Source organism: Phaenicophaeus curvirostris, chromosome 2 (genome assembly GCF_032191515.1).
Source record: "Phaenicophaeus curvirostris isolate KB17595 chromosome 2, BPBGC_Pcur_1.0, whole genome shotgun sequence".
NCBI classification, from domain to species: Eukaryota; Metazoa; Chordata; class Aves; order Cuculiformes; family Cuculidae; genus Phaenicophaeus; species Phaenicophaeus curvirostris.
In genome coordinates, this window is record NC_091393.1 from 84,700,184 (window position 1) to 84,716,154 (window position 15,971).

At 41.4% G+C, this 15,971-nt stretch overlaps 1 protein-coding gene across 6 annotated transcripts in view; it reads right to left on the reverse strand.

Moving 5' to 3' along the window:
* Nucleotides 1-15,340, reverse strand: part of ENAH (ENAH actin regulator) — a 97,346-nt gene extending 82,006 nt beyond the window's left edge. For 2 of the 6 annotated variants that reach the window (XM_069852728.1, XM_069852727.1), the window contains exon 1: nucleotides 15,113-15,330. In XM_069852728.1, the coding sequence (XP_069708829.1) occupies nucleotides 15,113-15,117 (5 nt within the window). In that variant the 5' untranslated portion in view covers nucleotides 15,118-15,330. Of the gene's footprint in view, nucleotides 1-15,112 lie in introns of all 6 variants that reach the window. The other 4 variants (XM_069852723.1, XM_069852725.1, XM_069852726.1 and 1 more) reach the window with 4 other exon arrangements.
* Between the last annotated feature and the right edge of the window lie 631 nt (nucleotides 15,341-15,971).

The following is a 15,971-nucleotide window of genomic DNA, read 5'->3' on the forward strand; positions in this document are numbered from 1 at the left end:
ATGGTAAAGGAGAGATCAAGATAGACCAATTTAAAGCATCTTTAAAGAAAGTGTAAAGGTCTAACACATGCAAAACACTAGAACAATGACCTAAGTGTCAAGGTTCTTCCTCGTCCTATCATAAAAACTGATAAATAAGTACTGATGGATCTCAGTTTGGTTCAAGTTAGCAACTCTGATTAAGCACAACATGAGCAGAACATAAATCTCTGAGGTTAGCGTTCCTCTCTGGTAAGTACCTACTGTTGTAATCAGTTTCAGCTTTCTTCATATGCAAGCTCTACCAGCAAGATAAAAACTACCAACACTTACACTGATTTTAGGTGGCATACGCGGTTGAGACCACATGTTCCAGATCTATACGTATCCCAAATATCACAGCACATTGTGTTAGGCTAATTATTCCCATTTTTAAAGAATGTGAGAAATTACACTGCAATATTGTAAAAAAAAAAAAAAAAAGTCCTTCGAAGTTAAAAAAAGGTACAACACTTAAGAACAACTAGAAGTTCTGGTTGCTTAAATATGAGAGGAAAAAGTGACTTATGATTGTAAAACTGTTAAAAAGTCTTACTTATATACTTAGTCCTGTCATCCCTCCCACCTTTTTCCTCAGACTACCTCTGACATAGGCTAGACAGACTGAGGAGTAAATGAACAGCTTGTGGGTTTCTTCATTATTCAATGTGTAGTGAGGTTTTTTGCACATTAATCAAAACCTGTTCTGAATACCAAATTCAGAAGTTATTTGCGGTTTAAGCACAGTGTCATAAATTATACCAACTGCAAGCTTCAAACTTGAACATACTTATTTTTAAGAAATTAGCAAAAGTTAGAAATTAAAGGAGAAACAGATGGGAAGTTGTTTCCTCCACTGCGAGAGCTAAAGGACAATAACTGGTGTACCAAGTCCTCTGACGTTGCTCGTTTAATCCAAGATGATCTAGGCCCTTTGTCTTCAGTGGTCATATGTTCTCAGTGCTTTGAGGGATTAAGGTATATGCTGAATAACAATGTTTTGACAGATCAGGCCCATGGTCTTAAGTTAGTATATAAGAAAACAAGGCAGGACACAGCTAACGAAAATCCCTGGCAACTCTAAACATATCAACCAGCAAAGGACAGAAACTCTTCGAAAAATAAAAAGCAGTTAGTTCTTGCAGAAAACACTGAGCTGAGACCACAAAATCTTCTCTTCAAGCAGTTCCCTACCTCATTCATTAGAGACTTTCTAATCTCTGCAACAGAGAAGGACAACCTAAAACAAAAAAAAAAAAAAGCAGCCTTCAAACCACAACCGAATTCCTGCTGCAAACCAGCATCTAGCCTCTATTCTAGGGGAGGAAACTAGCATAAAATCGTTCACAGGCTTCCACATTGTCATTACATAATTCTGCATACTGTGCAGGCATACAGGTATTAATTAATTACCAGGAGCTGGTAGGCTAGGGTGACTGAGTATATAAAGAATATATTAATTTATTTTCAACTGCCAAGCAGAACTTTGAACTACTTGCATCAAATCTACAGGAGTTGCTCCAGATTTCAGTCTGCCGGGAGGAGATGATGGATATGAAAAGCTGCAAAGACATGCAAATGGACTGTTTGTTTACCTACTGTTTGTTTATCTTTTAAATGCTCTTTGTCCTACAACCAGAATGGTTTTGGAACATCAATTTTCTACTTTGAGTTCCTTTAACATCTCCTTAAGCAGCCTACCAACACAGTACTTATAACTTCAAGTCAAATTTCCCAATTCCCTGTGCATATCCCCGAACTTCTCCATTCAACACACTGATATAAGTTCATTTCATCAAAGTTACAGATCAAACCATTAGCTTCACAAGTATATTATGTTCTGCCCCCCTCTTCAAGAAAAGGAGGCAGTTTCACAAATTCCTACTGTTTCCTGTGCCAAAAGATACCATTAAATCATAGCACTGAAAACCAAAGGCCACATTCTCCTTCTTGCCAAACAGTTCTGCAACAGAAGCAAAGATCCATCTTCCCAAAACAGAAAGCAAAAAGGCCCCCAAGCATCCCCATACATACCCTTACATCATTTCTCTGTTAGAGAGCTCAGGTTTGATCTCACCAAGTATACAATGACATAAGAATTTTTTTAGGTTGCATCAGGTTCTCTTTGTGTACACAGAGAAATGGGTTTTATTAGGTCTGTCTCAGAACAGGTATGCAACACTCTGGCGTTCAGCTCTGAATTAAGCAGCAGACTACAAGAAACAAGACTGTAATATTAAAGGTTGCTTGCTCCTTTAATGATGCTTTCTGTATTAGAAGCATCCCCTCAGCAAAACATGCAAGAGAACAGTAATGAGAGATGTTTTGGACATTTTTTAAGTTCATTTTGACTCTTCCTTTTGTTTTCTGCTTTATTAAGAAGCCACACAAGTAAATTCACAGTAACATTAAAAATCAGGTACTAACAAATCTGCTTCAGATTGGAAATATAATGAGATATTAGCCAATGGCATTTTTAAATTCTAAGAAGCAAAAAAGTGACAATACTTGACCTGCTAATTTTAGTATCTAAATTTCAGCTTAGATTTTGTAAGCTAGCATTCAAAATCCACAATAAAATTCAGGTAACTGCTTAAAATAAGACAGATTATGATATAGGATAAAATGTCATAGCACATAAGACAATGCATGTCTTTTATTGTTAAAAGCACAGCATTAAAAACCCGCAGCTTTCAACTTTCTGTATTTCAGTTATCTATATCACATGACAGTCTTTGAATCAAAGATCAAATTAACATCCTTCGAGGTTTCAAATATTATTTTTGCCTTCTGTCCTCTATGGAAGTCTAACTAGATTATAAAAGTAATGCCTTACCAGATACTGTCATTTGTCCATTACTTAATTACTGGTTCCAGAGCCACAGAAGACAATTTTCCCCAACACGCCCTAACCATTTATTCCAGAATCCATCTAGAGTGAATGTAAAGAATTTACATGCTGAGATTGGTTGGTTTTAGCGCTGGGGGGAGGAGGGAGGTGTCAACATATTCAAATGTCAAATTTAACTCTAATCATTAAAAAAAAAAAACCAAACTGGATCTTTTGGCTTAAAGATTCACATACCACCATCTGTATTAACTTTCTCTGCATCCCATTTAAAGGTTTTCAGAATCCATAGACTAACATTTTTTCCATAGCAGAAATTTTCTCCCTTTTGAAGTCTTAACATGTTGCTTGGCGATACCATCCCACCTCAGGGAAAAAAAACACCCCCTGTTTTTGTCTGGTCAGAAGCCTGATTGCATTGCACAGGTGCCCCATCCATCGGAAAACAAAGAAAGGCTCTGCAAGTACACTGACGTCACTGCAGCTACAGCAAGCACTAGAATAGAAACTCAAATATCTGCTTCATAGTACAGTCCTACAGGAAGCCAGAACCATACCCTCCTGCTAAAGTATAAAATGAACGTGCAGAGATATGTGCCGGGAATACAAATTTAATATATCCTGTACTAAGTGACATTTTATTTGTTGCATAGCAACAGGAATCTACTGCAGGAAAACAATATGGAACTTTTTTTTTTACTTGCCAAGCTACAATTAACCCCAGTCTTTCTGAGAAACAGAAGATCAACAGCATAAACATTGACCCTTATCACCAATCTAACTAAAGACACTAAGTCCAACACTTACTCTGTTTTACACTAAAATTATTCTGCACATTCAAACTATTGCAGGGCATGGTGCTGCTGAGAGAAAATTCATTGCCCTCATGCATATGGTCAGCAACATTTTAATTTTGTGGTAATGTCCAAGAAAAAGTTCTTGAATGCATAAAATTTCCATTCTGAACCATGGAATGCTTTCACCATTTTACACCAGAGTTTTGCCATACTAGGTAAAAAAAACCCCAACTCTCAAATTCTATAAGAAAAGCCTATAGCTTTATTTCTAAATAGTCCTGTTTTGTTTCATTGCTCTTGTGTGTTTGCTGGGGGGGGACTGATTTTGTTTTACAAAAAAAAAAAAATTAAATAACAGTACAAACCCAGACTACTTTGAATTTAAGATCTGTTACGAATTTTAAGTTAAACTACGTGCAGACATCTAAACTGTGTTCCTCTTCACAGAGGAAGAAGGTTTTTTGGAGGACTACATGAATTGTTAAAAATCTCTCCCCCTTTCCTGAAGGATGGGAAGATTATGATCACTCACCTGCTTGGGAAACCGATACACTGATTTATCATAAGTTATATGAAAATATCTAACACTAAATTGGGGAAGATTCCACTCTTTTTTGTTTGTTTTTCTTAAATATCCTCCTCATTCACAGGAGTTTGCCACTATAAAAATCACCAAACCTGAAAGCATTCCTAAGAAACAAAAACTAATAACACAGTCTTCATCCTAACATCACTTACAAAATATGTGCAATTTACTTAGAAGAACAAGTTAAGGAAAACAGTTATGAAGGCCTAGATAATATAAAACAAATCATTAATGAACAAATATACAGTTGTTTCTCATGTCAAAACAGCTACGGATTTCTCATTCCATACAGTCACTTTTCTCCCTCTTTATTCACACATAATGATCCACAGAATGGACCAAAGTGAAATCAGACATCTGATCAAAGATGAAGACTGCATCAAACATGAAATTAACACCTTCATGAACAGGCAGCGCACGGAGCTTAACAGCACATATGAGAGTATTCTTATTGTTGGGGCAGTAAGGAGTGCGAGAGGAGAGATTGCTTGTTTTGCATCCATTTGCCATATGAAAAGGATGCACAGAGTATTCAGAAGTGGCTTAACCATACACTTCTCCTAGAGGCTTCAACAGGGCAAAAATAAAATCCTACTATTATTAAGTATTAGTCATGTCTAAAGATGCAATCCTTGCAAGACAATCCACTTCTACCTGCGTCTTAAAGATCTACTATACACAAGTCTCACGCTAGTGACCAAGACCACCTCTCCACAAAAATCACACCAATGGGTTTCTCAAACAAGGCTCTTCAACTATTTTTCCAGTGATTCCCATTACTCTGATACTTCAAAGGAAAATGCACCTTCACACTTTACATGGAAACAGTAACATTTGAAAAGTATTTCCACAGTTCTACTTTTTTTCTCTGCAAAGCAATCTCCATTTCCTTTATGCAGACATCACATTGCAGTGTAATGCAAAAACAAAGAGCAATTTAAATCGTATCCTACCAATGCTTAGCTCTGTTCAGGCACCTAATTCTTTACTCTTTGAAATAAAAAATATACCACATATTGCTACTAAGTCAGATGTGAAACTACAGGCTACCTGTAAAAATTAGAACAGACATTTACCTGTATCTTCAACACTCCTGCAAAAATCCACACAATATAAAACCTCCACATGGTGTCTCCAAAGAATTCAGCAGCTTTCTCATGAACTCAGCACTTGAATGTCTGAAAGCTTGTACATGCCCTGTTCCCCACCACTGCAGCAGTGTATCTAATAAAAGATTGTGTCTCCATATGAAACCTCTGTCTTGATTATATCCTTAGAGCAACACTGCTACAGCAACAGTATTCATAAGCTGCAAGACAAAAACCTTTGTGTTTCTCTTACTGTCACCCATTCGTGAATTTAGTCACTGTTAGAAACAGTGGCAACTAGAAGCACAGAACTGTTCTATCAGTGAATAAGAAATGTACAGTAAATAAAAAATATATAGGGATGCAAGCTGGTTTTCAAGTTGCCTTTACAGTATGACAAGCCAAGAAGCCTAAGATACACTGTTCTTCCAAATATTATGAAAAGGCTACTCTAAGCTATTGCCAAAATATAAGATGAACTCACTGAGCCCAGCAGTCCAGATTTCCTCATCTCAGAAAGTAGTTTTAATGTTCAGCAGTAATTACTTCGAGAATAATTTATTTATGAAGTAGTTAACTGAGTTGATCACTAAACTAAAAGCTACTAGACCCATCACACCTAACTGTGGTAACTAGAACAATGGTACTACCACAATCCTTGAGATTGCAGCACAAGGTGTGAACAAATTTTGCACCCTAAACTTTTTATGTATTTGATGCTTTGGTCTTCTCCCTCAATCTCACATCAAACTTCCAATCTGAAACACACTACTACATTTACACCTAGTAGCTAAAAACCCAATGAGATCACTGAAATGCTATGAAATCTCATGTTCAATGGCTCTCCAAAACACGTAAGCCTGAAGAAGCAGCTGAAGTACTGGATTCAACTTCTGCTTAAGTTTATTAGCAACAACATAGTACTCAAGTGCCCCAGCCATTCATCTGCTCTTCCTTCTACTCTTGATCAGACATGGGTTCCCTGCTAGCTTTCTAAGCTTATCTCCTCAGCCTTCTCTTTGTCAGAACAACATTGAACTGGGGAGTTCTTTCATGTCTTCATTCACCCCTCAAACAGCAGGCTCTAACCAAGAGAAAAGTAGTGAGTACCATATACAGTGACTATTGCCTTGGTAAGACAGCTCTGCATTTAAAACATGTTTATTTCATATGCATTCACACTATTCGTATCTCCATTCAGTATGTGTATCAGCCACTTTGTGCACCACTCTCCAGCTCTACTCACACTAAAGTGATTCAACTGAACAGTATATAACAATAAATTAAAATGCAGTAGTAGCTTCTTGAATTCTGACTATATTCAGAGATTCCAATCAAAGCAGTATTCTGAACTATACAAAAAGTACCTCTAAACGTAATTCCAAAGAAAACTAGTATTTTTCCTACAGTAGTACATAACTACAACCAAGCTTTGCCTGCTCTTAACTAGCGTGTTCAGTGATTAGACTTACACATACAAATGCCAAGTTTCAGTACTGATGATTTTCATAACAGTGCTGTCATTCACTACTTTGAATTATCTCTGCCCTAATTAGGCTCATTTGGATTCACTGTTTTGTCAGTCTAGCTACATCATCTATTTCTGACAATAGATAACAACATTTATTCTTAAATTGTAAAGTCCATTTAACTTAATCCACAGTAGCCAACTGCAGTTTTCTAAAAGAGGACTTTCTAAATGCATTCAAGAACACGGTACAAGTTTCCTAGTAAAGATTCACTGTGTTCCAATTTAAGTACAAATTCAACAACTTTAAATAAAAATAAAAAAAATTTGTTCCATTAACTTAGATCAACTATTTTTACAGAAGAGTCAGCATTGTTTAACAGACTAAGAAGGTTTGCCCAAAGGACCACATAGGTTCCTTGAATATCAACAGGAGTTCAACACGGAAGAGGAAATCAAAGATGCATACATTACTATGCACTCTCCATAAAATATAGATGCTAAGCCTTCAAAAGAAAACAAAGAAGGGGTAAAAGATTTTTAAAGAACAGGAAATATACAGAAAAAACAAGTTTTCAAAACAAGCAGCCATGTGTATTGTTCACTGTAACATATTATATTGACGTGAACATCTACAACAGCTAGAAAAGAAAGATACTTGCTAGCCGAGAGTTGGAAGCTTGGTACCTGGAAAACAGTTTTTAACAAAAACTATTTCAAGGGCTAGCAATTTTATACAACACTATTAGGTTCGAGGCCCAGATTTACTCAGAGCATATGCTCAAGTCAGATTTGCCAAGCCAACCAGAAAGCTGAATGGAACCTAAAAATACCAGCCGCCTCTTTCCACCAATGCCAGTAAAAATACCACTAATACAGCAGCATTGAAAGTTCTGTTGGAAATACACAAACTACAACAGAACCCTTATCTGCTCATTTAGAATCTGCATTTTCAATCCCATACAATAAGCAAAAATGAAACCTCAAAGCAAGTCTCCGTAAAATATACAATTCTAACAGATATAACCACAAATGAAGATATACTGGTCTACATAACTATAAAAATATAACAGCATTTATCAGTAGCCAGATGAGATCACAATAAAACATTCCCTTAACTACATGCCCTTCAAGGTGTTTCAGTTAAAAATCTGGTATCACAGTGCAGCAACCTGCAATAAAGCGATAGCAGTTAGCAGTCAAAAAAGTCTTAAGTATTAAACTATATTTTACAAAGTTGCTTCAAGGAGAATGACACAGAAATTTATTTCCTCTAGAAAGAAAATTAAATATTCCTCTAGTTGCTATAAAATTGCAACTAAGGCGCAATGAGACCTTTACCTGTACCAATTACTACTCATGTTCTTTCACTATTCTGCTAGATTCCAAGTTTCAGAACTTTTTCTTTGCTTAGAATGCACATCCACCTCACCCTCTTTATGGAATTCGCAATAAGTACAGTTTACTTTGTAACCTAACTCAGGAAACTGAAAAAGAGTTTCAAATTTGTGAAGAATAACAGAAGAATGAGAGAACATTTGAAACAAAATCCTTCCAATCTTGTTTGTGCTGCAAACCAGGAGTCCATAGTTATTTCTGGCAGTACATCAGTCCATTTTGTACCACTCCCTGCAGCGCAATCAGTTTCCACTGCTCTCCCCCATACCTCACTGGGTTCCAGCACCTGTCTTTATCATAATTTAAAAAAAAAAAAAAAAAGAAATAAAAACTCCACAATGCCATCTGCACACTTAACCTCTGCTAGCATACTAGTTAGACTAAGCTGAAACAGTTTTTATTATCCTTCCTTTATATATGCCAGATTTGCCTGGAGTATTTTCAATATCTGAAACTAAGACCAGATTCTTTGCTTGAATATTCATCATGTTTTCTTCTAATGAGCCCTGCCTAAAGATCACTCCTGGTGAGCAAGAGAATTGTGCATTGATTCCCAAAATGCATGTTTACTGCTAGCAGTTCAACTGGAAAGACTAATCCAAAGTAGACAGACAATTCCTCTCACATCACATTGAACAGTCCCACTTTCTCCACCAGGCTGTCACTAGCATTTGGGCAGTAAACATAGAAAAATGTCCCATCCCATCATCTCCAAGAAGCAGTTCCATAAGCTGCCCACACGTAACTCTCAGGAAGTGGTAAACGTGGTTTTCAGATTCTTTGTGGAACTTTTCAAACATTAGCCATGGAACAATAAAGTGAAGACAACTTGTAATAAGTGATAATAGCAGAGACGCTTATCAATTATTAAAACTATTAATTAGGAGTATCTGAAATACAATTCAACATTTCCTTCTAAAACCTGTATCAGCACAGAGCATTTTAAAACAAAGGAAAATTACTTCAAACCCATTTACTTAGACATATGTTTTTATTTCTTAAGTTAGTAAACTTGAAAGTTGAAATAAGGTAGTGCAGCCATTTCTAAAAGGGAGAAAAGATTCTGTATGTTATTCAACAACAGAAAAATCATTCTTTTCCAGGTTTGCAAGAACACACAGGAAGTTACGGCAGGGGAGGGACAATAGGACACAACACTGGCTTTTCATCTGGCAGGTTTAAATACTGACAACCATAAAAGTGGCTTTGCTTCTATCTTCACCCCAAGAAAGATGCCAACAGCCCAAGAACACAAGGTAGTTTTACACAATTCACAAGGATTGTCAGGGAAAGGTAGGGATAAGTGAGCAAAGTAGGCACCACCAAAAACTACTTACATGTATTGAAGCTGTTCAAGAAGTCTGATTTCTGTTTCTACTACATTTATTTTAGCTACTACTAAAAGTCAAATTTCTTGAATCAAACACAAAAAGCACATATCTCCTGCTTTCTCTCAGCACTACAGCACTCTTAAACCCAAACATGTCTGGATGTTTAGAAAGTTGGCACATGTATTTCTACATTGCTGAGTGGAAGCAGACATCAACTGTCAAGAGCAATTTTAGATGAAAGGTCAAAGTACAGACGGGAATACTATCTGTTTCACTTAATACATTTGCTCTCTAGTAACGAAAGCAAATTACTCTACCCAGTGGTTCGATAACCTACTTCTATAACAGTTCTGCATGAAATGCACTGGCATGGCAAGAGGCAGTCCTCATTACGAAGTTATTTCCAATCACATGCCTAAGGCAGCACTGCGATATGTCACTTACAGAGTAAGCGCGCAAGCAAAGCATCCACTGAAACAGGTACAGGAAGAATAATTCCTCTCCTTTTTATGGAAGTGCAGAATAAATGTTTTCACACTGTAGTGATCTGAAGTAGGACACTAACTAATTCAGTCCTGTTTTCTGACCTCCAACAACGAACAACACGAAGCCCTGAATCAGAGTCAAGAAAAAACTTGTACATACCCTTCCAGAGAACATTCCTGAATTATACACACTCCCAGACTGTTTCTAATTTTTAGAGGCTGACAACATAATTGCTAAGATGGTCATAAATAGCTTTTTTCTAAGAAAATTGTATTCCAATTCCTGCATCCTCCATTCACACAGTAATCTTTTAAACACTTATACTTTTACTATCAAAATAATTCACTAAACTATCCAGAGACCTTGAGGGCAAAACAGTTGTCAGATTCCCTATCGGGTGGGCAGAAACAATCTGCCCAAAAATTACTTGCAACTGTCACAAATGAAGCCCTAGCTAAAGACCACACTTCCATCAGACAGATGACTCAGTCCATCTGTTAGTTTACTTAAGAAGAACGAAAGTAACCTGAATTCTTGTATCCACCTGAAAAATAAACCTGCCTACACTACCAATTTTACTCTTGAGATAAGAGCAGTTTCAGGAACTGTACTGGTTGCAGTTACGCATATCCAGTCTAATTTAACTGCCTGCTTGCACTTCCAACATTTTGACAAATATTTCTCAACTAAATTAAGCTTTCTACTTCAAAAATGCTATTTGTGCAAGTATTAAAACTAAAGTAAAGGCATATTCCAAAGCGTTACCCTACGTACTGATGTACACAATAACTTAATGTCACCACTGAAATTAATGGCTTTGCTGCTCTGGTATTTTACCACCTTAAATAACTGCATTAATTTCAGCAGACTGAACTATACTACTGTCACTAATGATACAGTGCTCTTGTATACCCTCTTTCCTGGAAACCCTTGGAAACGCATGTGGGTTTCTTCAAGAATTCCTAGTCCTAATGAAGGTCCACGTTTTGTTACTTCTGCCGTGGGCTTTCACTCATGTATTAAGGACAAAAAAAAAAAAAAAAAGGTGAGTACAGTACCAGATTTCATAGTATATTTTATACTTAGATTAGTGAGCATTCATTATATTTTAAATATTGTGCTGACTTTTAAAAGATAACATGAATTATTATCAGGCATGTCAGCAACATGCCTGATCAGAGAAGCTACTGAATGGAAGCAAGGAGGAAATTTTAAAATACGGTTTAGAGACCACAAATTTAGCTGGTTTTACATTGAAAGCACAAGTGAGGATATGACATGATTTTCTAAAAAGGCAAAGCAACTATAGCTGCTTGCCTATCCAAGTATAGAATGGACATTCACAAATACGATATGCGTAATAGCCCATCATAAATATAAATGAGTATATGAGGTTCTGGAAATATTAGAATTTGATTTTCAAAAAATACCGTTTCTTTCCTAGTTCCTGCAACTTGGGTAATGAGACCAGACTAAGCAGTCTGCTTTCTGACTAGCACACTAATGCAAAACAATTCTTTCCTCCACAAAGAAATGGATGTAGTAATTCCAAAAGAAGGATGTGCAGTTTCATTTAAAAAAAAAGTATCATCTTGGAGAGCTCATTTATTTTTATTGAGATAGCATAAAAAATAGCTGGATACCAAAAAAAAAAAAAAATAGTAAATAATGCAGTTAATCTTCGCTGCAGAATCCCAGTTCTAGCAGCAGAGTTATATTTATCAACTTCCATATTACAGAGTCCAACATATGTTTCAATAGAAGTCTGTTCACACATGTTGTTCTTGTATGACTATGATGGGAAGTTACGCTATTACAAGAACTGAGGCACCAAATCGTGCAGTTACCTAGATTTTAATTACCTTTTTCCCCTACCACATTCCAGTCAGAGAGCAAATGGAAATCTCACCAAATATGCCTATTTCTGGATACCTATTACAAGCTAAATGCATTCAGGAAACTATATCAAAAGCACTACTTAGTCAGCTCACCACAGTACAATAGAAGCAACAGGTGTTCCCAGGAATCAGCTGTTTACCTGAAGTGAGGGAGAGAGATACACAAGCCCTATTCATGCTGGCTCCTGAACCAAGTAACTTCATACTCAGGCTACAGCATTTAACTGGGTTATTTAATATTCAAAGTTTATCAGCAACCTAAAACCCCCAACAGGTGCCACTCAAAGAGCATATAATTTTCATTTGAATACAAAGCAGACTTCTGTAATAATTAATTCCTGTGTACCACTGATGTTTGCGTCCCACTGAATCACCAATTATTTGAAGCTCTTCACAATGACGCTTAGATTTATTTCACATAAGGAAAACTGGTTGCTATTCAGTAGCTGACCAGTTAACCACCAGAACATGATGCGAGATCTTAACACAAAGTCATCAAATCGAGATGGCTCTCCCAAAGGTATGTGTCAAAGGGCAGAAAAGAAACTGAGGGCATTCCCCTCCTCCCTTCACAGCTCATCTCAGAATGACTTCTGTTATTTATTTCTTTTTGTATTATTTGGAGCACAAACTGCATAACAGCAATAGCAAAACACACTATCTGAAGAAGACCACCAATATCATGTCAGAAGTATGGTTTTAGTATTAATTGCTAAGATTTAACATCACCTGCAAACAGAGGAGCTATGTATATATAAAACGCTGGCCACTTGCATCATCTGCCTTGTCACTCCTCCCCCATCGCAACTTGCCTTCACCAGAAAATACACATTAAAAGACATTCCCCGAATAAAATACAGCAGGAAGATATTGTTGAAACATGTTTCAGAAATATACTGTTGATCCTAGTCTAAACAAGTCTAAAGAGAGAGCACGTAGTGAAAGCTTGCCATTGTACTGGAGCTGGATCAACTAAACAAAACTGAGTCAATTTAATAACGCCTCTATAAAGAGAAAATACTACTTTAGCCACATCATTTTGTTAGCCTGTGTAGTTTAATTGGTACAGTTTGCTGCTTTTTTTCCAAAAGGCTTGGGATGGAGCGTTCTTGAAGTCATGTTTCATGAAATACCCACACGACCACTCAGAGTGGCCATCCAACTTGCAACCACGTTTCCCGCTTACCAGCTCAATGCTCTGCATTCACCCGCGGGTAGAAAGTTTCAGACCTATAATATATTCATTTGCCTATATTTACTAACTGCTTCAAGTCAGCTATTCAAACATCCAAATAACCGACCTGAGGGTAGGTTCAACCTAGACATCTTCCTGTTACGCTGGTTAAGAGCGTATTTGTGCTTTCCAAGCTGGCATAAGTCCTAACAAACACACAGTTACATCAGCAAAAGAGTAGTCTTGATGTTCCAGCTCACTTCACTCAGCATCACCTGTACAATCAATGTCTTTTCACCAGTACGAAGCTCAAATTTATAAGGGGCCTCTCAAAATACTTCCACCAACTTTTGCTAGATTAACTGCACTCGTTGTCCTAAAGACTGCCTTAAAGATAATTTTAAAAAAAAAAAAAACAAAAAAAACTTTGTTTAAGGATATGGATGTGAACAGTAAGTTTTGTAAGTTGTAACTTTTTATCTGCGAGGCATCCGACTTCTGCGTGAGCAACATGAATAAGTGAAAATAAATTTGCCCAGGCCAAACAAAGCTTAAAATAACATAGGACATAAACATCCACAATTGAAGAAAAGTAGAGGGAAATACAGGAACACAGTTCTAAACAAAACAGCATGGAGATTGTTCCCATGCTTCCCGCTGCAAAGCTACCCCTTCCACGGAAGGTGCACACACAAGGGAGGGGGACGACTTTCAAAGTCAAATCAAACGTAATTAGGGTTTTACTGTCGCGGGGAGAGAATTCTAACGGCTCGCCCGCTTTTCGCGGGTGGAAACCGGCTGGTTTTCATCGAATAAATCCCGTCGATCGATACCCCGAACGACTTAGTCACCTTTAAGACAAAGAAGGTTCAAAAACAACCGCGAGACGGGCGAAAACCCATAAACGAAAGGGAACAAAGCAAAGCGCAGCCGGGCTCCTCATCTGCTTAACCGAGCGCCAGGGCCTCCCGGGAGCCCCGAGCCGCATCGCGCACCGGGTCCTACACCAGCCCGGCCACAACACCGCGGAAACAGCACCGGCGCTTGAAACGGGGGGGAGGCGGAAAATCACCCTCGAATGAATGAGCCGGCGGGGGGCGGGCGGGCACCCCAGCCCCGCCACCCCGGCGGTGACATCCCGAACCCCCCGAACGCGGCACCTCCCGGCGGCCGGGAGGGGGATCCCCCTCCCACCGCCTCTTTATTGATTACACAGGGAAAAGCCCAGCGGCGGCTGCTGCAATGCAACACGCGACGGGAAGGCGAAGGAGGAGGGAAAAAAAACAACAAAAAACACAGCGGGAGAAAGACAGACAGAAAAGAAAGATAGAAAAGACAGAAAAGAAAGATAGAAAAGGCAGAAAAGAAAGATAGAAAAGGCAGAAAAGAAAGATAGAAAAGGCAGAAAAGAAAGACAGAAAGAAAGACAAGAAGAGAAAGAAGAGAAAGAAAAGGAGGGGCGGCAAGAGCCGGGCTCCCGCCGTGCCAGCCCGGGGCGGCGCCCCGCGGGGACCCCGTGTTCCCCCTCCACCGGGTGCCCCCCCCGGCGTCCTGCAGGGTCCTCGTCGTGCCCCCCTCGGGTGTGTCCCCCCGCCGGTGCCGTCCCGCAGGGTCCTCGTGTCCGTCCCCCCCGGGGTCGCCCCGCGAGGTCCCCGTCCCAACCCCACCGGGGGCCCCGTATCCTGTCCCCCCCGTGTCCCCCCCCGTTCCCCTCCTCAGTGTCGCCCCGCGGGGTTCCCGTCCCGGTGCCCCCCGCTCCGGTGCCGCCCCGCGGGGTCCCGGCTCGCCCCCCCCCCCCCCGGTGCCGTTCCCCGAACGCAACTCGGCGGCCGCCGCCGCGGGGGATGGGGACGCGGGGCGGCCCCGCCCCCACCGCCGCTAACAATGGGCCCCTCCCCCACCGCGGGGCTCCCCCGGCGCGGCCCCCGCCCGCCCCCCCCCCGCGGCTGCGGCGCCGGCGGAGCCGGGGGGCAAGGTGCACCCCCGACCTGGCGCGCCCGCGGCGGGGCCGGCCCCTCACCTCATGGTGCCGCCCGGGGTCGGAGCCGCTGCCGCCGCCTCGCTCGCTCCGCTGCGCCTCCCGCCCCGCCGCCCGCGCTCCGCTCCCCGCTGCTCCGCAGGCGAGCGAGTCCCCCCCGGCCGCCGGCGCCGCCCGCCCGTCCCCGCCGCTCCCTCCGCCGCCGGGCCGGGCCAGACCACCGCGCCGAGCCGGGGGGTGGGAGGGGACCCGAGAGGTGGGGGAAAGGGGCGGGGAGGAGCGAACCAACGCGCGGGAAGGGCGGGGGGAGGGGGGTGGAGGGGGCGCGCGGGAGGCCGGAGGCACCGGTGGGGCCGCGGGAGGGAGGGGGCGGGGGCTCGGGGGAAGGGGCGGGGAGCACCGGTGGAGGAGGAGCGTTTGCGCGAGGAGGGGGCGTGGCTTATGCGGCACCGGGGGCGTGGTTTGTGTGAAGGGGCGTGGCCTAGAGGAGGGGCGGGGGGGGCTCCCCGGGGGGCTCCGCTCAGCCCCATCCCCGCTGCGGCGCGGGCTGCTGCGGGTCCCTGCTCCCGGGCCGAGGGAGGCAGAGCGAGGAGCGCTGGCTCCCAGGAGAAGCCCCGGGATGGGTCTGCCCGGTGGGACCCGCGCCGCCCGCAACCAGGGCTCGGCGGCTGGATAATGAATCGCTGGGTTTCCCTCACCGACCCCCCTCCGCGATCCTGTGGCCCAAGGAGCGTGTTCAGGATCACGGTGTTTCTTTCACTTCATGTTGTGCCCTGCGTCCCCACAGCACACGGTGTGCGCGGCTTTAACCCCGCTCCTGCTCGGCTCCGTTCTGTTGGGCGCCTGTCCTCATTCCCTTCCCTGAATACAAGTTCGGAGCAAGGATCTCTGCAGTTCCCAG